This window comes from Carcharodon carcharias, chromosome 1 (genome assembly GCF_017639515.1).
Source record: "Carcharodon carcharias isolate sCarCar2 chromosome 1, sCarCar2.pri, whole genome shotgun sequence".
Lineage (NCBI taxonomy): Eukaryota > Metazoa > Chordata > Chondrichthyes > Lamniformes > Lamnidae > Carcharodon > Carcharodon carcharias.
The window spans coordinates 235,378,723-235,405,942 of NC_054467.1; the positions used below are offsets into that span (position 1 = coordinate 235,378,723).

General features: G+C 44.4%; 1 protein-coding gene and 1 long non-coding RNA gene across 8 annotated transcripts in view; one reads left to right on the forward strand and one right to left on the reverse strand.

Moving 5' to 3' along the window:
- Positions 1-6,493, reverse strand: part of reep1 (receptor accessory protein 1) — a 108,935-nt gene extending 102,442 nt beyond the window's left edge. For 2 of the 7 annotated variants that reach the window (XM_041185409.1, XM_041185445.1), the window contains exon 1: positions 6,004-6,487. In XM_041185409.1, coding sequence (XP_041041343.1) covers positions 6,004-6,035 — 32 coding nt within the window. In that variant the 5' untranslated portion in view covers positions 6,036-6,487. Of the gene's footprint in view, positions 1-6,003 lie in introns of all 7 variants that reach the window. The other 5 variants (XM_041185435.1, XM_041185427.1, XM_041185388.1 and 2 more) reach the window with 4 other exon arrangements.
- A 138-nt stretch (positions 6,494-6,631) lies between these two features.
- On the forward strand, positions 6,632-26,722 carry LOC121276882. The gene is made up of 2 exons (XR_005942745.1): positions 6,632-6,759; positions 26,605-26,722. It is a non-coding gene; the product is annotated as an uncharacterized LOC121276882 (long non-coding RNA).
- Positions 26,723-27,220: the final 498 nt, after the last annotated feature.

The following is a 27,220-nucleotide window of genomic DNA, read 5'->3' on the forward strand; positions in this document are numbered from 1 at the left end:
GAATGCTTTTGAGATTGTTTTTTTAGAGTAGCACCTTCTGGAACCAACCAGAGAGCAGGTTATATTAAACTTGGTATTGTGTAATGTGATAGGATTAATTCACGATCTCAGAGTGAAAGCAGCCCTAGGTAGCTACAACCACAACATGATTGAATTTTACATCCAGTTTGCAAGGGTGAAGAATGGATCTAAGACTAGTACTTTAAACTTAAATAAGGGCAACTATTTGAGCATGAAAGCTGAGCTAGCTGACGTGAACTGGGAAATTAGGCTAGAGGATAGATCAATAGAGAAGTGGTGGCAGAAATTAAGGGAATTTTTCAGAATACTCAGAATAAGTATATTCCTACTATTAAGAAAATTTCTAAGGGGAGGACTTACCATCCGTGGTTAACTAAAGTTAAGGAAAGCATCAAACTTAAGGAAAAAGTATATAACTGCACAAAGATGAATGGCAGGTCAGATGATTGGTCAGAATATAAAGAAGGCATTTGATAGGGTGCCACATTAAAGGTTATTGCAGAAAATAAAAGCTCATGGTGTAGTGGGTAACATATTAGCAAAGATAGAAGATTGGCTGGCTGGCAGAAAACAAAGAGTATACATAGTTTCTGATTGACAGGATGTAACAAGTGGAGTCCCGCAGGGGTCTGTGCTGGGGCCTCAACTTTTTACAATTTATATCAATGACTTGACGGGGGAGTGAAGACACGGTAGCTAAACTTGCAGATGACACAAAGATAGGTAGGAGAGTATGTTTTGAAGAGGACATAAGGAGGTTGCAGACAAATGTAGATAGGTTGAGTGAATGGGCAAAAAATCTGGCAGATGGATTATAATGTGGGAAAATGTGAAGTTGTTCATTTTGACAGAAGGAATAAAAAAGCAGAGTGTTACTTAAACAGAGAACGGCCACAAAATTCCGAGGTGCAGAGGGACCTAGGTGTTCTGGTGCATGAATCACAAAATGTTAGTATGCAGGTACAACAAGTAAGTAAGAAAGTGAATGGAATGTTATCCTTTATTACAAGAGGAATTGAACACAAAGGTAAGGATGTTATGCTTCAGTTATATAGGGCATTGATGAGGCCACATCTCGAATAGTGTGTGCAATTTTGGTCTCCTTATTCAAGGAAGGATGTAAATGCACTGGAGGCATTTCAGAGGAGGTTTACTAGATTGGTGCCTGGAATGAGTGGATTGTCTCATGTGGATAGGTTGGACAGGCTGGGCTTGTTTCCACTGGGGTTTAGAAGAGTGATGAGTGACTTGATTGAAATATATAAGATCCTCATTGGTATTGACAAGGTGGACGCAGAAATGATGTTTCCTTTTGTGGGTGAGTCCAGAACTAGGGGGCACTGTTTTAAAATTAGGGTGCGTCCTTTTAGCATAGAAATGAGGAGAAAATTTTTCTCTCAGAGGATTGTGCGACTTTGGAACTCTATGTCTCTAAAGGCGCTGGAGGCTGGGTCATTGAATATTTTTAAGGCAGAGGTAGATAGATTCTTGTTAGGCAAGGAAATTAAAGGTTAACAGGGTTAGATGGGAATGTGGAACTCGAAACACAAACAGATCAGCCGTGATCTTATTGAATGGCAGAGCAGGCTCAAGGGGCTGAATGGTCAACTCCTGCTTCTATTTTGTATGTTCATAAGCCTCCTTATACAGCACTGTCCAAACCCACAACCACTACCATCTCGAAGGACAAGGGCAGCAGGCATTCAGGAACACCACCACCTGAAAATTCCCCTCCAAGCCACTCACCATCCTGACTTGGAAATATATCACCATTCCTTCACTGTCGCTGGGTCAAAATCCTGGAACTCCCTCCCTAACAGCACTGTGGGTGTACCCACACCACAGGGAGTACAGCAGTTCAAGAAGATAACTCACCACCACCTTCTCAAGGGCAATTAGGGATGGGCAATAAATGCTGGCCCAGCCAGTGAAGCCCACTTCCCGTGAATGAATAAAAAAAAACTGGCTTACAATGTTTTGCCTTGCCGTTAACGCGCTCTTATTTTACTCGGCTCTGGGTGGAGGGACCGGACATTTAAATTATAGCTTCTTGGCAAAACAGTGGAAGCGCAACACAAGGCTCTCTCTCTCTCTCTCTCACTCATCAGTGAAAGGTCCTGCCGGACAGTTTGTCGCAGGAATACTCAGTGTCTGTGCTGCCCTGACGCCGCACGCAGGATTCTCGCCCTCTCTTTACTGTATTTGGTATTCATGTCCATTGCCAGCAACAGACAATCAATAAATTTAGTCTAGCTGCGATTTTCCTTATTGAACCACACCCACACCCCATCCGCCAAATACTACCACCGCCCCAGGTCTTCCAGTTTATCATCAGCTTATCGTTAGAAACAGAATATACCTGAAAGAATAGTTCTGTTTGTTTTTAATCCGGGTGTTTCTTTTGGATGATTGATTGGCTGAGGGAACAACCACTAGTTACCAAGGTAAAAACAAAAAGCTCTGAATCAGCAGCAAACGCCGAACGATGCTGGAACAATCAGAAGGTGACTGAAACCTTCAGTCCCGTCACAGAGCGGGCCTTGTACCCTCTCCATCTCACATCGTTTGTTTGAACAAAACATGCAGGAGAAACTCAATTGCACATTTTTTTTTAAAAAAAACTTATTTTACATTTTGAGTCACTTCGCTAACCAACACAGGAACGGTGCGCATAGCAACAGTCAGAATTGTATGCGGCACTGTGTAAAATGAATTGCACATAGTGCAGGGTGTAATCACAAAATTTTACAGCACAGGGAGAAAATTACTGCTTTTGTTGGGAGGAGTTGCTGCAATTTCGGTTATGAGTTCTGTTAGCTGCGGTTCCTGGAGACTTTCTTTAAACACATTCTATAAATAAAAATGTTTGCCTTGCAGTTGCTTTGTTTGTTGTTAGTCCTACAATAAGCCATGTCCTGGCCTACAACTCATCAACTGACATAAAGGTGTTAATGGACACTCTGCAGCGAGGGATGCCATTCAGCCCATCTCATTCATGCCTACACTCTTGAGGCAGCTATCCAATTAGCCCAGTACCCTTTTGTTCCTTGCTCAGTAATTTTTCCACTTCCATTTAAATGGTATATTTGTGCAGTGAGTGTGTTTTATTGAGTGGCTGGTGCTGTGGCCTACCCTGGAAGTTGATACCAGCTCACAACAGTTTGTCCAGATCTGATGCCTAAGTGGTGGTGGGGTGGGGGAATGCTGCTGGTGTGTTTGGACTGCGTCAGGGAATGACATGTTTGGGCTCTGTCAGTATCTTCTGTGTTTGGGTATTGTCAGGCCTGGTATGTCAGGGATATAGACCTGCTTTATTTGAGCTGTTTTAGTTAGGGCCTTGTGTGTTTAGGCTCTGTCCAGGTTTGGTGTGTTTGGATTTAGTCAGGACCTGGTTTGCTTAATTGGGCTCTGTCAGGGCCTGATCTGTCTGTCTGGGCTGTGCTAGGGCCTGGTGTGTTTAGGCCATATCAGAGCCTGGTTTATTTGAACTGGGTCAGAGCGTGTGTTTGCGCTTCATTAGGGCCTAGTTTATTTGAGCTGGGTCAGGCCCTGGTTTGTTTGGGTTGTGTCAGGGTCTGGTTTGTTTAGGCTGTGTCAGGGTCTGGTGTGTTTAGGCTGTGTCAGGGTCTGGTGTGTTTAGGCTGTGTCAGGGTCTGGTGTGGTTCAGCTGTGTTTGGGCCTGGTTTGTTTGGGCTGTATCAGGATGCATTGGGGCCTGGTTTATTTGAACTGTGTCAGGGCCTGGTGAGTTTGGGCTGTGTTAGTGCCTGGTCTCGGCTCAGTCAGGGCCTGAATTGTTTGGACTATGTTGGGGTACGTCATGATTGTATGGACTCTGTCAGTATCGATGTGTTTGGACTATGTATGGCTGCTTTATTTGAGCTGTGCTTATGCTGGTCCTGCTGTGTTTGGACTGAGTCAGGGTCTGGATTATTTTGGCTGTATCAGGGCCTGGTTTGTTTGGGCCGTGACAGGGTCTGGTGTGTTTGGACTGTCCCGACAGTTTTTTTTAAAGGTAATGTTCTTGAGAGATTGGGGTCCATTTATGATGAGGGTCATTGATTTATCATGCTTAAATGTCAGATTCAATTTTTAGAACAAAATAATGCAGATCCCGAAAAACAGAAATACATTGAAAAGTGTTTAAGGTTGCTAACCCATCAGGTTTGCCATGCAGTCTCTGGGAATTGGGAGAAAAATCATAGGAGTCCTAATAACAAAATTATGCTTTATTTTTCAATTTATTTGAATATTTTTGTTTCCTTGTTATGAAAGTACTGAAGACAGAGAAAAGGCTGTTTACTGGGTGGGGCAGTTGGATACAGGAGGTCAGGTGGTGAAATCTTCAGGAATACGTCCAGCCAGAGTTGGCAACAGTCAAGGGGTTGGGGGGGGGGGAGGGGTGGTGGTCAGATATCATCCATGGGATTGAAAGGGGTGGAGGGGTGGTCAGGTATCGTCCGTCGGGATTGAAAGGGGGGAGTGGTCAGATATTATCTGTGGGGATTGAAATGGTGGGGGGGTGGGTGGAATGGTCAGATATTGTCCGTGGGGATTGAAATGGGGGGGGATGGTCAGGTATTGTCTGGATTGGAGAGGTTGGGTTAAAATTTCAGATCAATGACCTTTGCTCCCATTCTGTAATTCTGTCTTTTTTTTTTGTCCAGTGAAAGCTGCAGATCAGAGATCCTGTTTGTGCTCACTCGGCAGGTACCTAATGCCAGATTGTTGCTTTAACTGAGACAAAAATAAATCATGTAAAAAGCCAGGACAGGCAGGCCAGCTGAGCTTTCCCTCAATAACAATTCCAGCTAGATCGGTCCCTCTGTCTGTCTGTCACCCATTTATTGCACGGGTTGTCTCTCGCAATCGCTCGTTTGCAAAATTAGAACAAAAGAGCCCAAAATGCCGTTTGAAAACGAAGCGATAAGACTTGACTGGCTGAGAGCAGCAATACCCAGGTTTCAGCCAGTCCCTTTGAAGGAGGAGATCAGCAGTTCGCATTTATAAAAAAAAGAGGTTTTTTTTATAGCCACACAGATTGCGCTCCCCCACCCACCTCATTTCCAACCTGTCGTGTAGGTATGGCACTAGCTGAATACAAACCTGAACAACAAGCCCATATAACAGCTGCTGTTTTGACCCGGGTCGCATAGCCCAACACTCCAGTGAAACGCGATCAGTGTCAGGCTAATTATAAAACCGTTGCATGCAGCGAGAGCAACACCGTGAGCTGCCCTGATCCTGACTGTAAGATTGGGGAGGGAGGGGAGCCTTCCTCATGTCTGTAATATTTAAAGGGAGTAGTAAGTTTAGACTCGTCCCTCTCCAGCCTCGTGTGCAGCGTTCAGCGTCAGTCAGATCCCCCCCCCCACCCCCCCCAACAAACAAGTCAAAAATACATCAAGATTCATATTTCAAATCATGAGTTGCACGGTCGCTGAAAGAAATCTTAAAATCTGCTGAATTAATGACCGATAACAGGACTAGTGCACAACACCCTCAACCTGCAGTCTGTCCTTGGCTGACTGCGACGCACCCCATAAGCAAATCAAATCTCACCCCGTGATGATAACAATTTACAGAATTATTTTTAGGACTCTCCGTTTAGTGAAGTTTATCTCTTCGAATGGCTTAGGGAAACACTGGCATGATACTAATTTTTATTAAATATATATACATATATATATAAGATTATAAGAAATACTGCACAGGCTGACACGTCCCAAGTCACACAAAGGATTATTTCCTTGTTTTGGAGGTGGAGGTGGTGGGGGGGGGGGGGCATATTTTAGCTTTTGTAGGTTGGTTCTCGTACTTTAAGTAGAAGGGAAGCAAGGAGCGTTTACCTAACCGATCACGGCCCATGGCAGACGGATTACTGCAGCTGCACTGTCGAACATTTACAGGTTGAAAGGAAATAAGCGTTAATATATATATATATATATTTTAAAAAACACCTTAAAATCCTGCAATACTCACACGACTAATCTAGAGATGATCCATGACACCATGGCGGTTGGAAGGGGGTTGTTTGTCTGAAAAGCAAGGGAGGAGTTTCTCACTCTAACGGAGCCCGGCCCCAACCATTCGCCTGTTTCGTCACCGCTACCGTCAAGTCCAAGTAGGGGTAATAAAGAGAGGAGCAGTGACCATTGTTTAACATTGCCTCCCTACACCGACACTGAGGGAGAGCAAAGTTGCCCTCTCAGTCACAGGAAAGGGCACAATCTGTGTGGCCACTCCGAGCCTATTTGTTGCCCTGATGCACAACATATAAGGCAAGGGCGAATGAACTGGCACACTGTACCTTATTCCACTCTGAGGACCGTGCACAGGGAGGTTAAACTGGAATAAATCATTAAGTTATCCCCACACACTGCAAGTGCATTGTGCGACAGATGAAGCATTGCAACAAAGGTGTAATTGACAGCACAGGCACGACGGGCCGAACAGCCCCTTCTCTACTGTTTCATTCTATGGTACGTAAAATAAAAATGGCACGATAGCATTGCGTGCCTGCTGATAGATTATTTCAGTTTGACAGGCTGGGGAGGAGCAGGGGCGTGCGTTTCAACCGGGCAAAAGTAGGAATAGGCAGGGTGTTAGAGGGCATTTCTTTGCTCAGAGAGCGCAGGGAGCCAGGGAGTCTCTGGAATGTGTTGCCGGCTGGTGCCTGGGTCTCTGCACTCGCTCAAGAGGCCATTGGCTGGGGCAAAAATCACATCACATCGGGAGGTAAGTGGAATATATGGAGAATAGAATCAGAGAATGGTTACAGCACAGAAGGACGCCTTTCGGCCTGTCATGTCTTGTGCGGATCCTCTGAAGGAGCACTTCATCTAGTGCCATCCGCCCCTGTCTTTTCCCGCTAACCCTGCAAATACTTCTTTTTCAGATAAAGATCCAATTCCCTTTTGAATGCCTCCATTGACCCTGTCTCCACCTCATCTTAGGCGGAGCATCCAAATCATAACCACTCACTGCATGAAAAAATTTTTCCCTCATGTTGCCATTGCTTCCTTTTCAGATTACATTAAATCTGTGCACTCTCGTTCTGGACCCTTTAGCCAGTGGGAACAGTCTCCCTATGTACTCTGTCCAGACCTCACATGATTTTGAACACCTCTATCAAATCTCCTTTCAACTTTCTCACCTCCAAGGAAAACAGTACCAACCTCTTCAATCCATCCAGGTGACTGAAGTTCCCCATCCCTGACACCATTCTTGTGGATCTTTTCCACATCCTCTCTAATGCCTTCACATCCTTGGTACCCACACTGGACACAATACTCCAGTTAAGGCCGAACCAGTATTTCATGCAATTTTAACATCCTTGCTCTTGTATACTAGGCCCCTATTTATAAACCTCAGGATGCTGTATGCTTTATTAATCATTCTCTCAACCTGTCCTGCCACCTTCAATGATTTATGCACATATACACCCAAGTACCTCTGCTTTGGCACCCTCTTTAAAGTTGTACCCTTTATTTTATATTGTCTGTCTACATCTTTCCCTACAAAAGTAAATCACTTCACACTTTTCTGCATTAAATTTCATCTGCCACTTGTCTGCCCATTGCACAAACCTGTCTGTGTCCTTTTCAAGTTTTACACTATCCTCCTCATGGTTCACGATAATTCCAAGTTTCGTAACATTTGCAAATTTTGAATTTATGCCCTGTCAACCAAGTTCTAGGATATTAATATATATCAGGAAGAGCAGGGGTCCTAACACTGATCCATGGAAAACTCCACTTTAAACCTTCCTCCAGTCAGAAAAACAACAGTTCACCACTATACTTTGTTTTCAGTCACTCAGTCAACTTCATATCCATGTTGCTACTTTCCCTTTTATTCCATGAGCTCTGACTTTGCTCATAAGTCTGTTGTACAGCACTGTATCAAATGCCTTTTGGAAGTCTGTGTACACCACATCAACAGCATTACCCTCATCAATCTTCTATGTTACCTCTTCAAAAGAACTCAAGCAAGTTAGTTAAGCATGATTTTCCCTTAACAAATCCATGCTGGCTTTCCTAAATTAACTATCATTTACCAACATGACTACTGATTTTGTCCCAATTATCATTTATATAAGCTTCCCCACCACCAGGATTAAATGAACTTGCTGGGCATATGGGCTTATCTTTAATCATTTTTTGAATAAGGGTTGTAATTTTCCAGTCCTCTGGCAGTATCCCTGAGTCTAAGAAATATTGGAAAACAATGGAATTTAATTATCTGCAATTTCCACTCTCACTTCCCTCAGTATCCAAAACTGCATCTCATCCAGTCCTGGTGCCTTACCAACTTTAAGTGCAGACAGCCTATCCAATACCACCTCCTTATCAATTTTAAACCTCTCTAGGATTTGAATTACATCCACTTTCACCATGTCCTTGGCAGTGTCTTCTTCCTTGGCAAAGACAGGCGCAGAATATTCATTTATACCTCAGCTATGCCCCCTGTCTCCATGTGTAAAATGCATTTTTTGGCCCCTAATTGACCCTACTCCTTTTAGAAGTAGAAGACTTCTGGACTCCCTTTTATGTTAACTGCCAGTGTCTTCTCATACTCTCTCTCTGCTTCTCTTATTTACTTTATCAATTCTCCTCTGAACCTTCTATATTTGGCCTTGTTCTCAATTTTATTATCCACCTGACATCTGTCATAGGCACAGTGTGGTTTACAGCTATTGCAAACATGGCCCATGTCATCTCTTGAGGGGGTTGGACAGGAATTTCCTAGAGTTATATTTTTCCCCCTTATTCTCCCCTTTATTGCCTCTCCCGGGTGATACACAGCTGCAGGGTTGGTCAGTGGAGGTGGGGGGTGGGGAGAGCCTGTCATTTTTCAATGTTCATAACATTAATCGTGGTTAGTTTGAATAAATAAAGCATCAATTGGCCTTGCTGTTAAAATATATCTGGGGAGAATAAGGGAGAAAAATATAACTCTAGGAAATTCCTGTCCAACCCCCTCAAGTGATTGAAGAGATGACATGGGCCATGTTTGCGTTAGCTGTAAACCACACTGTGCCTGTGACAGATGTCAGTTGGATAATACAATTGAGAACAAGGCCAAATATAGAAGGGTCAGAGGGGAATTGAAAAAGCAGATAAGAGAAGCAGAGAGAGAGTATGAGAAGAGACTGGCAGTTAACATTAGTCAAAGGTAGACAAGTGATTTGGGATATTGTGAATCTTCACCCTCAATACAGCTGCCACTATTGCCTGGGTATTGCAATTTGGTGCAAAAATTCCTGGAGGCAGTGAAAATACCACTTTATCAACAGATCAGCGTCCTGGTGAAATGTAATAAGATTGAAAAAGAGCTATCTTAAATTAAAAGCAAAGATGCTATTCATAATAATAACTGGTAAAACAAAAGACAGGTTCATTGGGGCATGTAAAATAATGTAGAGCAAGGCTTGGGATTAAGCAAAGTAATTCCAGACACAGTAGATGGAGTCTGATCACCTGACAGTTATTTCTTAAAACTGCGAATCCATTTTTCCTTTCTCTTTAACATTGTGAACAAGTGGGCCATCAGGTTGGAAATAAAAATGTTAAGCTTTCTCATGCCGTTTTCTCCTCTAACTCTAATGTTGATGTGCATGCCAACACTCTATGGTTCTTTCTGCTTTACCATTGTGACCGAGACTAAGGGATTATCATCTCTTCCATGTCTGTGTGAATCCCCCACTCTGTGGATTCCAATAGTACCTCTAAATCCAAATGGCATCCTTTATTATAGAATTGTTCAGCACAGAAGGAGGTCGTTCAGCCCACTGTGCCCATGCTGCCCAAAACAAGCAGGAGGCTGTTTAAATATGCAAATTGGGGTCCAATACAAGTTCTGGGAAACCCCCTCCCTGGCAGTAATTTTCATGAATGTTAGTCCCACAATTGCCAATGGGCATCGACCCTGAGAAGATACATTTTTCTTTTTCTTATGATTTTGGGCCTATGAGGCACAATTACCATTCTCTGAGCTGCACAAAAGTCTTTCAACCCACTGCTGGGCCATTTTCACCCCTCCCCCTGGAAAATCCCCCACGCCTCCCCCACTCCCCCCCACCACCAACCCCTCCATCCCCAACAACCCCACAATGGGTCCTACCTGCCAGCCAGATCATTGTAAAAGCTGACTGTTTTCCTCAGGTCTAAAATGGAGCGCTCATTTAATATTCGCAGCTGACTGGGTTATTGTAACTGAGGCCAGAACCTGGGCTTGGTTCAGGCCTCCCGACTCTGGCCTTGTTTGGTTGTTGCAGCCTCACCGCCAACACACTTGTCTGTTTTGGGCCCAGACAGAAAATCTTCACTCGAACATCTTGAAAAGCTTACAGGAAATATTGGGTTCCTCCTGACTGTAGAACAAAGAGCTGTTGGAATTAATTCCTGGACGTGGTTTTAATTCATCTAAACACATTGTCATCTCTCGGTTAACTGAGCAGCAGCAGCTTTGCAGCATTTCTCCTTTGCTCGCTATTTAATTAACTTGTCACTTTCCAGCTGGAATTGTCCGGTTCATTCAATCCAAGCACCCAGAACTGTAATCAACTCTCTCCATCACATAACATTAATGCAAATTCATCTTATTCCCCATTGTAATGGCAATCCATGACTACTTTACCAGTGCTGCCCACAAATGAAGGCTTATCCTGTGACGTCACCCCAGCTGTTACCTTCTCTAAAATAGAAAATGCTGGTAACACACAGCAGGTTCATCAGCACCTGCAAAAAGTAAAGACAGGTTCACTGTTTGGTGTTTTTACACTGCATTAGAAATTGCTGGTGATCAGCGCAAGACAACCCTGGAGCTATGGAGATAGAACAGAGTAGCGGGACTAATTAGGTATCTCAGTTTGCAAGCATGACCCTGAGCTTCTGGTTGCCTACCAATTTTAATTCTCTGCCTTCTGATGCCTGGCATCTCTGTCCTTGGCCTGCTGCAGTGTTCCAATGAAGCTTAATGCAAGCTTGAGGCAGGGCCGGTGCAACCACTGGGCAAACTAGGTAGTCGCCTAAGGTGGCAAAATTTGTTTGGGGTGGCAAAAAACGGCGAGCTTTAAGCCAGCCAATGAGCCTCAGAGCTGCCTGAAGGTCTTTCAGGCTCTCAGCAATTGTCAATGTTTCTTTTACAAAAAATGTTAACTGACAGTTGCTGAGAGCCGGAACTGACAGCAAAGTTGTGATCGGAGGAGCAGTGAGCATGGGAGAGATGGAGCTGCTTTTCCAATCATAGATTCTGTCTCTTCCAAGCATGCTGTTCCAGCTCCTCCAGTTATGAGTCCCTTCTATCCCCTTTTGCTGCTGCCCCTCCAATTAAAGATTCGATATCTGGACGAACAGTAAAAGTGGCAGAAAGGGAAGCCATGATTGGAGGAGCTGGAAAAGCAAGCATGGGAGAGACACAATCTGTGATTGGAAGAGCAGCTCTGTCTCTCCCGTGCTCACTGCTCCTCCAGTTAGATCTCTGGCCGGCCCCAGGAGACTTTCAGCTTGTCCTCTCCCGCTGCCAAGCTGTGGGTGGTGGCTGAAGCAAGGAATTTCTCATCTGCTCTCAGTCCCTCCGCTCCTCAGGAAACTTACCTCTGTTGTGTGGCTCCAGCAGTGCCTGATACCCGCTCTCTTGCTCACTCTCACAGTCGGTGGCCATGGCCAAATAAATGTCCTTTTGTGGAAAGCCACTAAGTACTTGCTCTTAGAGTCAATCCTCTTATTAATGTAGCTCTGCAGGTGGACCAAACTCTGGAACACCTATCACTTTGAACTATCAGTTACTGTGTAACTTATCAGTGACTTTGGTCATTATTCTCATTAATATTTAGATTGCAGCTTCCTCTCTGTTCTGCTAATATTAGTAGAAAACTTGGTTTATGGGACTAAAGTAAAACTAAAGGCATTACTCACATAAGATGTGTTTAACCCCCTTTTACAGCCTTCTAATACCACCTGCCATGGAGGACCTGCATGTTGGGAGTTGGCAGGACCATTACAGTGTAAAAGTGGTTTCAAAATCTGTACTCATGCTCCACCTAGTTTCAAGTGAAGTTTAATATCTACTTTCATCATTATTCCCTGTACCCTGTACATTGCATTATCTAACTCCTTCTTGAAAACATACAATGTTTTGGCCTCAACTACATTCTGTGGTAGCGAATTCCACAGGCTCACCACTCTCTGGGTGAAGAAATTTCTCCTCATCTCAGTCCTAAATGGTCTATCCCATATCCTCAGACTGTGACCCCTGGTTCTGGACTCCCACACCACCGGGAACATCCTTCCTGCATCTACCCTGTCTAGTCCTGTTAGAACTTTATAGGTTTCTATGAGATCCCCCCCCATCCCCATTCTTCTGAACTCCAACGAAAATAATCCTAACCGACTCAATCTCTCCTCATATGTCAGTCCCGCCATCCCAGAAATCAGTCTGGTAAACCTTCGCTGCACTCCCTCTATAGCAAGTGCATCCTTCCTCAGATAAGGAGACCAAAACTGCACACAATATTCCAGGTGTGGTCTCACCAAGGCCCTGTACAATTGCAGCATGACATCCATGGTCGTCTACTCGAATCCTCCGGCTATGAAGGCCAACATACCATTTGCCTTCTTTACCGCCTGCTACACCTGCATGCTCACCTTCAGTGACTGGAGTACGGGGACACCCAGGTCTCGTTGCACATTCTCGTCTCTCAATTTATAGCCATTCAGATAATAATGGGCCTTTCTGTTTTTGTTACCAAAGTGGATAACCTCACATTTATCCACATTATACTGCATCTGCCATGCATTTGCCCACTCACTCAGCTTGTCCAAATCACACTGAAACGTAGCCCCCTCCCCAATGACCTTTGCCCGCTAGGAGCCCGAGCAATGAAATCTGCTGGGCATCCCACTTGGTGCCAGCCTCTGCACACTGCAGGTAAAATACAAGTGGCGGCAGGAGGAGGCCTGTAAACGGCTATTAATTGGCCACCTAAAGGCCTCATTTCTACAAAACCTGGAGCTGTGACTCCCATTTGAACCTCATGTTGATGTCTCTCCAGCCTAGAATTACGTTTCAGGTTGATGACCTATCATCAGAAATGGAAGAAATTAAGAGATTCTTCCATTGACTTGGAATGCTATAACTCCATTTCTCGCTCCATAAATGCTGTTTAGCCTGCTCAGTGTTTCTAGCATTTTCTGTTAAGCAACCTAAAGGTTTTAAGTTCAAATCCCACCATGGCATGATATGAAATTGAAACTTTTTTAAGGGCTGGCATCAGAAAAATTTCCCTAAATGTTGGTGATTGTTATAAAGCCTCAACATTCTCAATGGCAATTAGAGATAGGCAGTAAAGCCTGCCCTTGCCTGCAACACCCACATTCTGTGAATGAATGATAAAAAACAGGCTCCGTAATGTCTTTCAGGGAAGGGTAATCTGCCACACCTATGTGTAACACTGACATATGGCAAGCTCGTCAATTGCAACTGAACAATCACTTGTAAATAGGAATAGGCAATAAACATTTTGGGAACACATGGAAAATTAAGATGAATAACCACAGTCTGAATAAAATCTCAACAGGTGCAGGCATAAGCTCAAAGAAAATAACCAAATATTTGCCATATTTTGTATATCATATCATGTATATCATTGCACAATGTTCAGCAGCATTAGTGACTCCTCAGATACTGAAGAACTGGACAATATCAGGCTTGGGCTGACAAGTGGCAAGTAACATTCGTGCCACACAAGTGCTAGGCAATGATCATCTCCAACAAGAGAGAATCTAATCATTGCCCCTTAACATTCAATGACATTACCATCACTGAGTCCCCCACTGTCAACATGCTGGAGGTTACCATTGACCAGAAACTGAACTGGGCTAGTCATATGAATACGGTGGCTACAAGAGCAGGTCAGAGGCTAGGAATCCTGTGGTGAGTAACACACCTCCTGACTCCACAAAGCTTGTCCGCCATCTACAACCATCCAGGAAAAAGCCCCTGCTTGATTGGCAGCACATCCACAAACATTCACTCCCTTCACTACTGAAGCACAGCAGCAGCAGTGTGTACCATATACAAGATACACTGCAGGAATTCACCAAGACTTCTTAGACAGCACCTTCCAAACCCACAACCACTACCACCTAGAAGGACAAGGGCAGCAGATAGATGGGAACACGACCACCTGGAGGCTCTACTCCAAGTAACTCACCGTCTTGACTTGGAAATATATTGCTGTTCCATCACTGTCGCTGGGTCAAAATCCTGGAATTCCCTTCCTAACAGCACTGTGGTTGTACGTACACCACATGGACTGCTGAAGTTCAAGGAGGCAGCTCACCACCACCTTCTCAAGTGCAACTAGGGATGGGTGATAAGTGCAGGCCCAGCCAGCGAAGCCCACATTCTGTGAATGAAAAAAATAAACCCATAAAATTAGAGGGCTCCAAAGGGATAATAAATGGAGGGAACCATTTTAAAAGATACATTAATCCTTGGATTGGTAACAGTAGCAGATATTTCCCATTGATCATTTTTCTTTAGAGATTTCAAGTCACATACTATAAAATCCTCATATATTACAGTGATTATGCTATTGAGATGGTTTATTATTATAATATTAATGTAATCCTGTAACATAAATAGCAAAAAAAAGCACTGCACTTTTTACCTATTGCATAGTCTTTCTTTTCCTATATTTATGAACGCAATTTTTAATTTAATTCATAGTTATTTTATTTTATAATCTGAATGTATCTGTTTAACTGTGCCACTACCAGCCTGGCTTTATTCTGAAGCCTGGACCCAGAATACTAAATTTGCACTTGATTGGCTAATATCCTTTTCAAAAGACTTTTTCAACCAATGAAACAACTGAACATTTAAGTGATAAAGGGAAGATTTAGACATCTTCACTTCCTTTTCATAAATATGGAATTTGTGGTTTAATGGCAGAAGAAATAAAATAAAACTTGGAGTTTTAGTCAGCTCGATGATAAATGCATCCTATCAAAGCAGAGCAGCAGTCAACAACACCAGTATAATAGGGAACCGTATAGCAGAAGCAGTAATCTGTAAATAGGCGGAAGTTGTGAATAGGTTTATGGTGCTTTGTAACTGTGTAAACTCTATCCAGTTCCAGTCATTAAAACAGACCCATTCTACCAGTGCTTCCAGAGATGAGGAAGAAAAGGGTTGGTGCTTGGGATGGGGACTCCCCCATCACTACATTACTGGTGGGGTGCTCTGGTGTTGACCTTCCTTTTCTTCCACCGGACTTCTGAGCCATTGGCCTGTTTTCCCTGTTTCCCTCTCCACTTAGCTGGCTTGCTTTAGCTATTTACACATTTCTGAACCTTGTATGTGATTTTTGTTTCTCTAATTGTGCATTCTTTTGTCTCGTGCTACTTTCACTTTCTGTCATTTAACATTTCCTGCCCTCGTTCTAATCACTTTAGAGCTCATCATTTTTAATTGCTGTTTACCGCTAATATATCCCTGATCTGGTGAAACATAGAAAATTTACAGCACTGAGGGAGCTCATTCAGTCTATTGTGTCTCTGCCATCCAGAAAAGAGGTATTCAGCCTAATCGCACCTTCCAGCTCTTGGTCCGTAATGTTACAGTACTTCAAATGCATATCCCCATATTTTTTAAATATGTCGAGCATTTCATCCTCTACCACACTTTCAGGCTGTGAGTTCCAGACCTTCACTACCCTCTGGGTAAAAATGTTTCTCCTCCACTCCTATTTAATCCTTTTGTCAATGACTTTAAGTCAATGCCCCCTGGTTATTATTCTCTGTGCGAAGGGAAATATGTTCCTCCTGTCCATTTTATCTAGCCCCCTCATAATTATATACAGCTCAATTAAATGTCTCTTCAGCCCCCTCTGTTCTAAAGAAGAAAACTCCAGCCTTTCCTCATTGCAGAAACATTTCATCATAGCCATGATACACATCCATACCTGGCTGCTTGCTGAGATTGAAACTGCGGCATTGAATTTTTGCAACATTGGGCTTAGTCAAAGTGGGACCAGATCCCTGATTCTGTAAGTCCTGCCCCTGAACTCGGCACCCGCTATTTTCGCTGAGGAGTGGGGTCGGGGGGTGTGGGGTACAGAGAATGGGGGCAGGTTGTAGTTTTTACATCCATGGTTCATAAAGGCACTTCAGATGTTAAAGTGCAGCTGCCTTCAAGCAGCTTCAATTTTCCTTAGTGGGATGTCCAAAACACAACTTGCAGGCTTTATATTTTTCAAGAGAAAGTCAAACTTACCAGAGTCTTTTGAAGGGGTAGGGTACCTTTTTGGAGATGTAGGGTACACTTTTGTTTAGGTCCAGGGATACCTTTGGGGGAGGTGAAGTGCCCTTTGGGATTGTTAAAAGTAGATATGTGCATAAAAAGTGGATAAGCTTATTGGAACTGTCAAACTGTCATGGCATTTAAATCTCTTTAAATTAAAATAAAAAAAGTTTATAATTTTAACAAAAATCAGTGCTTGCTATTTCACTCTGTCTGTTGAAGTAAGCCTAAGGGTTGTCATTACAGGATTTGTGCTGCATGACTGATTTCACAGCTTGTCATTATCACAATTCACAATTCACAGTTTGATTGACAGTTCCAAACAGTTATACAATATTGATGTGGGGCTATGAATATCCGCATGGCTTTGTCAGAAATAGGTCATGCCTAACAACTTTGATTGAATTTTTTGAGGAGGTGAACAGGTGTGTAGATGAGGGTAGTGCGGTTGATGTAGTTTATATGGATTTCAGCAAAGCCTTTGACAAGGTCCCACATGGGAGACTTATAAAGAAGGCAAAAGCACATGGGATACAGGGTAATTTGATAAGGTGGATTCAAAATTGGTTTAGTTGTAGGAGGCAGAGGGTAATGACACAAGGATGCTTTAGTAACTGGAAGCCAGTGTCCAGTGGTGTACCACAGGGATCTGTGCTCAGTTCCCTATTACTTGTCATTTATATAGATAACATAGATGACTATGTGGGGGGTAGGATTTGTAAGTTTGCCAATGACACAAAGATTGGCTGGGTGGTTAACAGTGAGGTTGAGTGTCTTGGGCTACAGGAAGAAACGGGATGGTCAAATGGGCAGATAAGTGGCAGATGGAATTTAACGCTGAAAAGTGTGAGGTGATACACTTTGGAAGGAGTAATTTGACAAGGAAGTATTCAATGAACAGCATGGAACGAGGAAGTCCTGAGGAACAAAGAGACCTTGGCGTGTGTGCCCATAGATCTCTGAAGGCGGAGGGGCACGTTAGTGGGGTGGTGAAAAAGGCATATGGGACCCTTAAGACCATAAGTCATAGGAGAAGAAATTAGGCCATTTGGCCCATCGAGTCTGCTCCACCATTCAATCATGGTTGATAAGTTTTTCAACCCCATTCTCCCGCCTTCTCCCCGTAACCTTTGATCCCCTTACCAATCAAGAACCTATCTATCTTGGTCTTAAATACACTCAATGACCTGGCCTCCACAGCCTTCTGTGGCAACGAATTCCTTAGATTCACTACTCTCTGGCTAAAGAAGTTTCTCCTCATCTCTGTTCTAAAAGGTCTTCCCTTTACAATGAGGCTGTGCCCTCGGGTCCTAGTCTCTCCTACTAATGAAAACATCTTCCCCACGACCACTCTATCCAGGCCTTTCAGTATTCTGTAAGTTTCAATCAGATCCCCCCCTCATCCTTCTAAACTCCATTGAGTATAGACCCAGAGTCCTCAAACGTTCCTCATATGGTAAGCCTTTCATTCCTGGGATCATTCTTGTGAACCTCCTCTGGACCCTTTCCAGGGCCAGAACATCCTTCTTGAGATATGGGGCCCAAAATTGCTCACAATATTCTAAGAGACCAGAGCCTTATAAAGCCTCAGCAGCACATACCTGCTTTTATATTCTAGTCCTCTCGAAATAAATGCCAACACTGCATTTGCCTTCCTAACTATCGACTCAACCTGCAAGTTAACCTTAAGAGAATCCTAGACTAGGACTCCCAAATCCCTTTGCACTCCAGATTTCTGAATTCTCTTCCCATTTAGAAAATAGTCTATGCCTCTATTCTTCCTACCAAAGTGCATGACCTCACACTTCCCCACATTGTATTCCATCTGCCACTTCTTTGCCCATTCTCCTAACCTGTCCAAATCCTTCTGCAGCCTCCCCGACTCCTCAATACTACCTGTCCCTCCACCTATCTTTGTATCATCTGCAAACTTAGCCAGGATGCCCTCAGTTCCTTCATCTAGGTCATTAACGTATAAAGTGAAAAGTTGTGGTCCCAATACTGACCCCTGCGGAACTCCACTAGTCACCAACCACCATCCTGAGAAGGACCCCTTTATCCCCACTCTCTGCCTCCTGCCAGACAGCCAATCTTCTATCCATGCTAGTACCTTGCCTCTAACACCATGGGCTCTTATCTTACTGAGCAGCCTCCTGTGCGGCACCTTGTCAAAGGCCTTCTAGAAGTCCAAGTAGATAACATCCATTGGCTCTCCTTTGTCTAACTTACTCGTTACCTCCTCAAAGAATTCTAACAGATTTGTCAGACATGACCTCCCCTTGATGAAACCATACTGACTTTGCCCTATTTTACCATGCACTTCCAAGTATTCTGAAATCTCATCCTTAATAATGGATTCTAAAATCTTACCTAGGTCAGGCTAATCAGCCTGTAATTTCCCATCTTTTGCCTCACTCCCTTCTTAAACAGGGGGGTTACATTAGAGATTTTCCAGTCCTCCCTGATTTCAGTGATTCCAGAAAGATCATGACAAACGCCTCCACTACCTCTTCAGCTATCTCCTTCAGAACTCTGGGGTGTAATCCATCTGGCCCAGGTGATTTATCCACATTCAGACCTTTCAGTTTTCCTACCACCTTCTCCTTGGTAATGGCCACCATACTCACCTTTGCAACCCCCCCCCCACCCCCCACCCACCCCCCCCCCCCCCCCCCCCCCCCCCCCCCCCCCCTACTCTCTTGAACTTTGGGGATGATACTCGTGTCTTCCACTGTGAAGACTGACGCAAAGTACCTATTCAGTTCCTCCGCCATTTCTTTGTTCCCCACTACTACTTATCCAGCGTCATTTTCCAGCAGCCCAATGTCCACTTTTGCCTCTCTCTCACCCTTTATATATCTAAAAAAGCACTTTCAATCTTATTTTATATTACTGGCTAGTTACCCACATATTTAATCTTCTCCCTCCTTATTTCTTTTTTAGTTGTCCTCTCTTGGGCCTTGTAGGCTTCCCAATCCCCTGGTTTCCCACTGCTCTTCGCCGCATTGTATACTTTGTCTTTAGCTTTTATGTTGTCCCTGACTTCCCTTGTCAGCCATGGTTGCCTCGTCCTCCCTTTAGTATGCTTCTTCTTCCTAGGGATGAATTTTTGCTGTGTCTGCCAAATTACTCCCAGAAACTCCTGCCATTGCTGTTCCACTGTCTTTCCTGCTAGGCTCATCTCCCAGTCAATTCTGGCCAGCTCCTCACTCATGCCTCTGTAGTTGCCTTTATTCAACTGTAATACATCTGATTCCAGCTTTTTCCTCCCACATTGCAGGATAAATTCTATCATATTATGGTCACTTCCTCCTGAGGGTTCCTTCACCTTAAGCTTCCTTATCAAATCTGCCTCATTACACATCACTAAATCTAGAATTGCCTGTTCCCTTGTGGGTTCCACCACAAGTTGCTCCAAAAAGCCATCTCGTAGACATTCCACAAATTCCTTTTCTTGGGATCCACTACCAACCTGATTTTCCCAGTCTACCTGCATAGTGAAATCCCCCATGATCACTGTAACCTTGCCTTTCTTACACGCCTTTTCTATCTCCTGGTGTATCTTGTGCCCCGCATCCTGACTACTGTTCGGAGGCCTGTACATAACTCCCATTATGGTTTTTTTACCTTTGCGATTCCTCAACTCTACCCACAGAGATTCTACATCATCTGACCCTACATCATTTCTTGCTTTCAATTTAATTTCCTTTCTTACTAACAAAGCAACCCCACCCCCTCTGCCAACCTGCCTATCTTTTCGATAGGATGTATATCCTTGTATACTTAGCTCCCAGTCCTGATCCCCTTGCAGCCATGTCTCCGTGATGCCCACCACATCATACCTGCCAATTTCAATCTGCGCCACAAGCTCATTTACCTTATTTCATATACTGCGTGCATTCAGATACAACACTTTCAGTCCTGTATTTCCCGTCCCCTTCTCATTGTCATCCCTTTATCTGATATGCTTGAAGTTAGATTCCTAGTCCTTTCCAAACACTATTTTGTGTTCTGGAGACCTTAATAGCCTCTCCTGGGCTCTCCTTTCTTTTCAGTTTTTTCATAATTTTCCATGAAGTTGAATCCACCCCCCACCGCCCCCCCCACTCCCTCCACACGCTAACCTGCTGCCTTGTTTCCCATTAGTCATACTTCTTGGAGTTTTACCCTTCCCTCCCCCCTCCCCACTTTCTAGGTAAAGTCCTGTTGACCACCATTTTCGCTAGAACATTGGTCCCAGATCGGTTCAGGTGGAGACCGTCCCAACGGTACAGATCCCTCCTGTTCCAGTACTGATGCCAGTGCCCCATGAAATGGAACCCCTCTTTCCCGCACCATTCCTTAACCACGTGTTTACTTCCCTCATTCTCGCGTCCCTATGCCAATTTGCACGTGGCTCGGGTAGTAATCCGGAGATTATAACCCTTGAGGGCCTGTTCTTTAATTTAGTTCCTAGTTTCTGATAATCCCCAAACAGGTCCTCTTTCCTAGTCTTACCTATGTTATTTGTCCCGACGTGGACCACAACAACTGGATCCTCCACCTCTTTCTCCAATATCCTTTCAAGCCGGTCAGAGATGTCCCTCACCCTGGCAGCGGGCCGGCAACATACCATGCAGGACTCTCAAACCTGCTTACAAAGGATGCTATCAATTCCCCTAATTATAGAATCCCCTACAACTACCACTTGTCTTTTTGCTCCCCCCTCTTGAATGGCCTCCTGTGCCACAGTGCCGTGGTCAGCTGGCTCATCCTCCCTACAGCCCTGTTCCTCATTCACACAGGGAGCAAGTACCTCGTACCTGTTGGACAAAGTCAAGAGCTGAGGCTCCTCTGTTCCTGAACACAGGGATCCCTCTACCTGCCTCACTTGCTGTCACACTCTGCTGACCCTGACCACTGACCGAATTTGAGGTACTTAATCGACTGGGTGTGACCACCTCCTGAAACAAAGCGTCCAGATAACTCTCTGCCTCCCGGATGTGCCGCAGCGCCCGGAGCTCGGACTCCAGCTCATCAATTCTGAGCCGGAGTTCCTCCAGCAACCAACACTTGCTGCTGATGTGGTCACTGCAGTTCGCAATGGAATCTGCCAGCTCCCACATCATACAGCTACAGCACATCACCGGCCCAGCCATCTCGGCTTAGATAATTAATTTATTAATTAGCTTTACAGCATTTTTTTTCAAATTTGGTGCAGATTCCCTACCAACCAATCAGGTCACAGCTTTCCTGTGATGTCACTTTTTCAGTTTTGGCTTCAGTTACTCTGTGCCCCGAGGTCACCGCTCTGGTGCTTCTCCTTCCGAGTCTGCTCCCTGGAGACAAGGCCACAAATCCCGAGGTAAGCTAGATTTATACTCACTGCTCCGGTGCTCTCTGTTGGATGCTCTTCCTCCTGGTGAGTGCAAGAGTCCTTCTCCTCGATTCCCTCCTGAGTCGCGGTGGCTGCGGTGACTTCTCCCAGAATGCTTCAGTCACTTCTCACCAGCACCCTCTGTTGGATGCTCTTCCTCCTGTTGAGTGCAAGAATCCTTCTCCTCAATTCCCTCCTGAGTCACAGTGGCTGCGGTGACTTCTCCCAGAATGCTTCAGTCACTTCTCACCAGCACCCTTTGTTGGATGCTCTTCCTCCTGTTGAGTGCAAGAGTCTTTCTCCTCGATTCCCTCCTGAGTCGCAGTGGCTGTGGTGACTTCTCCCAGAATGCTTCAGTCACTTCTCACCGGCGCCCTCAGTTGGATCAAACTTGCCTTTATCAATCCAGACATAGATTACAAAAGTAGGGAGGTCATGTTGGAGTTGTATAGAACCTTGATGAGGCCACAGCTGGAGTACTGTGTGCAGTTCTGGTCACCACATTCTAGGAAGGATGTGATTGCACTGGAGGGGGTGCAGAGAAGATTCACCAGGATGTTGCCTGGGATGAAACATTTAAGTTATGAAGAGAGGTTGGATAGACTTGGGTTGTTTTTGTTGGAGCAAAGAAGACTGAGGGGTGACCTGATCGAGGTGTACAAGTTTATGAGGGGCATGGACAGGGTGGATAGGGGGCAGCTGTTCCCCTTAGTTGAAGGGTCAGTCACAAGGGGGCATAAATTCAAGGTGAGGGACAGGAGGTTTAGGGGGGATGTGAGGAAAAACTTTTTTACCCAGAGGGTGGTGACGGTCTGGAATGCACTGCCTGGGAGGGTGGTGGAGGCGGGTTGCCTCACATCCTTTAAAAAGTACCTGGATGAGCACATGGCACATCATAACATTCAAGGCTATGGGCCAAGTGCTAGTAAATGGGTTAGGTAGATACATCAGGTGTTTCTCATGTGTCGATGCAGACTCAATGTCTGAAGAGCCTCTTCTGCACTGCGATTCACTGATTTTATGATTCTGTGATGAATACAAGTACTTGTATTTATAAGGGATTAGGTAGTTGAAAGAATTTAAATGTAATAAAGTGTTTTTATCAATGACAGTGTTTATTTTAATAGTGAAGTCATCAATAGCCACTTTGAACTTTGTTTTATTTCATCTCAGCATGGAGACTGAATGGGTTAGCACGATTTGGCACCAGGTTGGGATAGATGGTAAGAGGGCCCATGGGGGTGGGTGGAGGGGCATAGGTTGACATGGAGGCTATGAGGAGCCAGGGAAGGTGGGTGGTGTGTATGAGATGATATGGGTTGGCATGGATGGGGCACAGAGAGTGTATGGTGGTTGTGAGAATGAGGGATAGAGAGCTTTTTTTTGTCTCTGTTTTTTTTACAGCTAGAGAATCAAGGCTGGCCTTTCAGACAGCTCACCTCCACACCCGGCAGCCATTGTGGCTTCCTCCGCACTGTTGCCAGGGGTGACAGGCCCAAGACCCCTTAACATCTGACCCCTAGGTATGAAAATCAGACTATCTAGGGTACTGTGCTGGGTTTGCAAAGTCATGAATTTTCCCATCTCAGGAGCAAAAATTCAGGCCTGATAGTGTGCATCCGTGATTCTACCTGTGAGAAAAGTGAACCTTGGTCTTTTCTCTATGGATGCCGCCAAACCTGCTGGGCATTTCTAGTATTTTCTGTTTTTATTTCACATTTCCAGAATCTGTATTTTCTTTTTTATTTTTTGTGAACTTTGAGCACAGAATCAATCAAGATACCGAAGATGTGAAATATTAGCTTCACTCTCTGAACAAACTGGAAAGGGGTTGGGATTGGGGCTATAATGTAATGTTTCCGCCAGGCACAGAACATATCAATTTGCGTTTCACCAATCTTGAGTTGCAGGAAGAATTGGTCTTACGTTTAAAGAAGCAGGAGTAGGCCATTTAACTCTTGAACCTATTCCACTATTTAAATAGATCATGGCTGACATTTAACTCAACTCCATTTACCTGCCTTGTTCCATTACCCTTGATACAATTAACTAATACAAATCCATCAATCTCGGTCTTGAAATGGCAATTGTCCTGACATCCACAGTCTGTTGGGAAGATAATTGCGGATGTACACTACTCCTTGTGTGACCTTGTCAAAAACTTCATCTCAATTCGTTGGGCATGATGTACTCTTCATAAATCCATGCTGACTCTTTTTGTTTGAATGCTCAGTTACTCTATCCCTGATTATTGATTCCAGTTACCTCCCCACAACTAACACTGGGGACGAGGTGGTATCATGGTACTGTCGCTGGATCAGTAATCCAGAGGGCCAGGCTAATGCTCTGGGGCATGGGTTCAAATCCATGGCAGCTGGTGGAATTTAAATTCAATTAATAAGCCTGAAACTAAAAGCTAGTCTAATGGTAACCACAAAATTATTGTCATAAAAACCTATCTGGTTCATTAATATCCCTTAGGAAAAGAAATCTGCCGTTTTTACTTGGTCTGGATTAAATGTGACCCCAGACACATAGCACAGCAATGTCGTTGACTCTTAAATGCCCTCTGAAATTGCCTTACAAGCCATTCAGTTGTATCAAACCACTACGAAGTTTAAAAGGAAAGAAAGTGGTTGGATCACCGGGCATCGACCTAGGCACTGGGAACAATAATGGTACAGCCAGCTCTGCAATGTCCTCCTTACTCCATGTGATATCTAGAAACAGCTGAAGGTACTGGATACTGCAAAGGGTAAGAGCCCTGACAACATTTCAGCAATAGTACTGAAGACTTGTGCTGTTGAACTTGCTGCACCCCTAGCAAAGCTGTTCAGTACAGCTAAAGCACTGGCATCTACCCTGCAATGTGGAAAATTGCCCAGGTATGTCCTGTCACAAAAAGCAGGACAAATCCAACCCAGCCAATTACTGCCCCATCAGTCTACTCTCGATCACCAGTAAAGGTCTGGAAGGTGCCGCTGACAGTGCTATCTAGCAGCACTTACTCAGCAATAATCTGCTCAATGATGCTCAGTTTGGGTTCCACCAGGACCACTCAGATCCTGACCTCGTTACAGCCTTGGTTCAAACATGGACAAAAGCGCTAAACTCCCAAGGTGAGGTGAGAGTGACTGACCTTGACATCAAGGAAACATTTGACTGAGTGTGGCATCAAGGAGCCTTAGCAAAACTGGAGTCAATGGGAATCGGGAGAAAACTGTCCACTGGTAGGAGTCATACCTAGCACAAAGGAAGATGGTAGTGGTTGTTGGATGTCAATCATCTCAGCCCTTGGACATCACTGCAGGAGTTCTTCAGGGTAGTGTCCTAGGCCCAACCATCTTTAGATATTTCATCAATGCCCTTCCTTCCATCATAAGGTCAGAAGTGGAGATATTTGCAGATGATCGCACAATGTTCAGCGCCATTCGCGACTCCTCAGATACTGAAGCAGTCCATGTCCAAATGCAACAAGAGCGGACAATATTCAGGCTGATAAATGGGAAGTCACATGCACGCAACACAAGTGCCAGGAAATGACCATCTCCAGCAAGAGAGAATCTAACCATTCAATGGCATTACCATCGCTGAATCTCCCACTATCAACGTCCTGAGGTGTACCATTGACCAGAAACTGAACTGGGCTAGCCATATAATTAGCGTGGCTGCAACAGCAGGTTAGAGGCTGGGAATTCTATGGAGGTTAACTCACCTCCGAACTCTCCACAGCCCGTCTAGCAACTACAAGGTACAAGTCAGAAGTGTAGCTCCAGCAATAGTCTCCACTTACCTGGATGAGTGCAGCTCCAACAACGCTCAAGAAGCTCGACAATTTGCAGCACAAAGCAGCCTGCTTGATTAGTAGTGTTACCATCTACAACATGTACTGCAGCAGCTCAAAAAGGCTACTTCAATAGGACCTTCCAAACCCACCTAGACGGACAAGGGTAGCAGACACATGGCAACACCACCACCTGGAAGTTCCCCTCCAAGTCACTTACCATCTACAACATGTCCTGCAGCAGCTCAAAAAGGCTACTTCAATAGGACCTTCCAAACCCACCTAGACGGACAAGGGTAGCAGACACATGGCAACACCACCACCTGGAAGTTCCCCTCCAAGTCACTTACCACTCTGACTTGGAAATATATCGCCGTTCCTTAACTGTTGTTGGGTCAAAGTCCACGAACTCCCTCCCTAATAGCACTGTGGGTGTACCTACACCACATGGACTGCAGCAGTTCAAGTAGGCAGCTCACCACCACCTTCCCAAGGGCAACTATGGATGGGCAATAAATGCTGGCCCAGCCAGCGATGCCCACATCCCATGAATGAATATTTTTAAAAATTCAACTGATAGGTTTGCCATTTCCTGGGGGTTGATTTTATGTGGGGATTGATTACCTGCTCCCCAACCTAAAAATTGATTGGCACCTCGCCAACATGAAATCTGGCTACCCCATAGCGATATTGTCCCGGGGGTGGCCTTAATTAGTTAAATGTGGAACTTCTGTCCTTCAGGGACAGGAAGTCCAGCACTAGCGATCTGATAACCAATTTGATTGGCTCACAGCTCTGTTGTCCCACGAGTACCAGAAAAGAGTAGTGGCCACTGCTGGGACTACAGCCAATCCCCATGAAGAAATGAGGGTAGGTCCAGGGGTTTTGGATGGGCATGGCTGCAAGACCCCAGCGAGGTGCTGTCATTATGTTAGAGGGGCCATGGAGAAGGCATAAATAGGGGGGAGCCATCTTGGGGGATGTCCCAATTGGCCATCTACTTTATTTTATATAGTCCCTGCCTTCAAATATACCAGCGCGGAGCTGTAAAATTATTTTTCCTTTCCTTGATTCTAGAGATTTGGAAAATTATGATTAATGCATCTACAATTTTTCTACTTGTCTCTTTTAGATCCCTGGCATGGAAACCATCAGGCCTATGAGATTCGTTCATCCCAAGTCCCTTCATTTCCTCCATTATCTTTTCTTATTTACTTACATTAAATCTCAATAAATTACCATTCATTACATTTTTTAGGTTCCCTTGTATTGCTGGTATGTCATTATCCCCCTCTAGTGTGATAACAGGTACAAAATATTAATTAAACCAATCTGCACTTTCTTAATAGCCATTATAGTATCACTTGTAACTGTCTTTAATGGGCTCACATTCCCCCTTACCAGAACCTTTTTTTAACTTTAACTTTATTCTTTCATGGCAAGGATTGCCCTTGAACTGAGTAGCTGACTAGGCCATTTCAGAGGGCAGTTAAGGGTTAACTACATTACTGTGGATCCAGGTTTCCTTTCCTAAAAGATATTAGTGAACCAGATGGGTTTTTGCAACAATCAATGATAGTTGGCCTAGTCACCATTATTGAGATTCCAGAATTATTGATTGAATTCAAATTCCACCAGCTGACATGGTGGGATTTGATCCCATGTCTCCAAACATTAGCCTGGGCTCTGGATTACTAGTCCAGTGGCATTACTACAATGCTACCATCTCTCCTTCATAAAAATTCTAA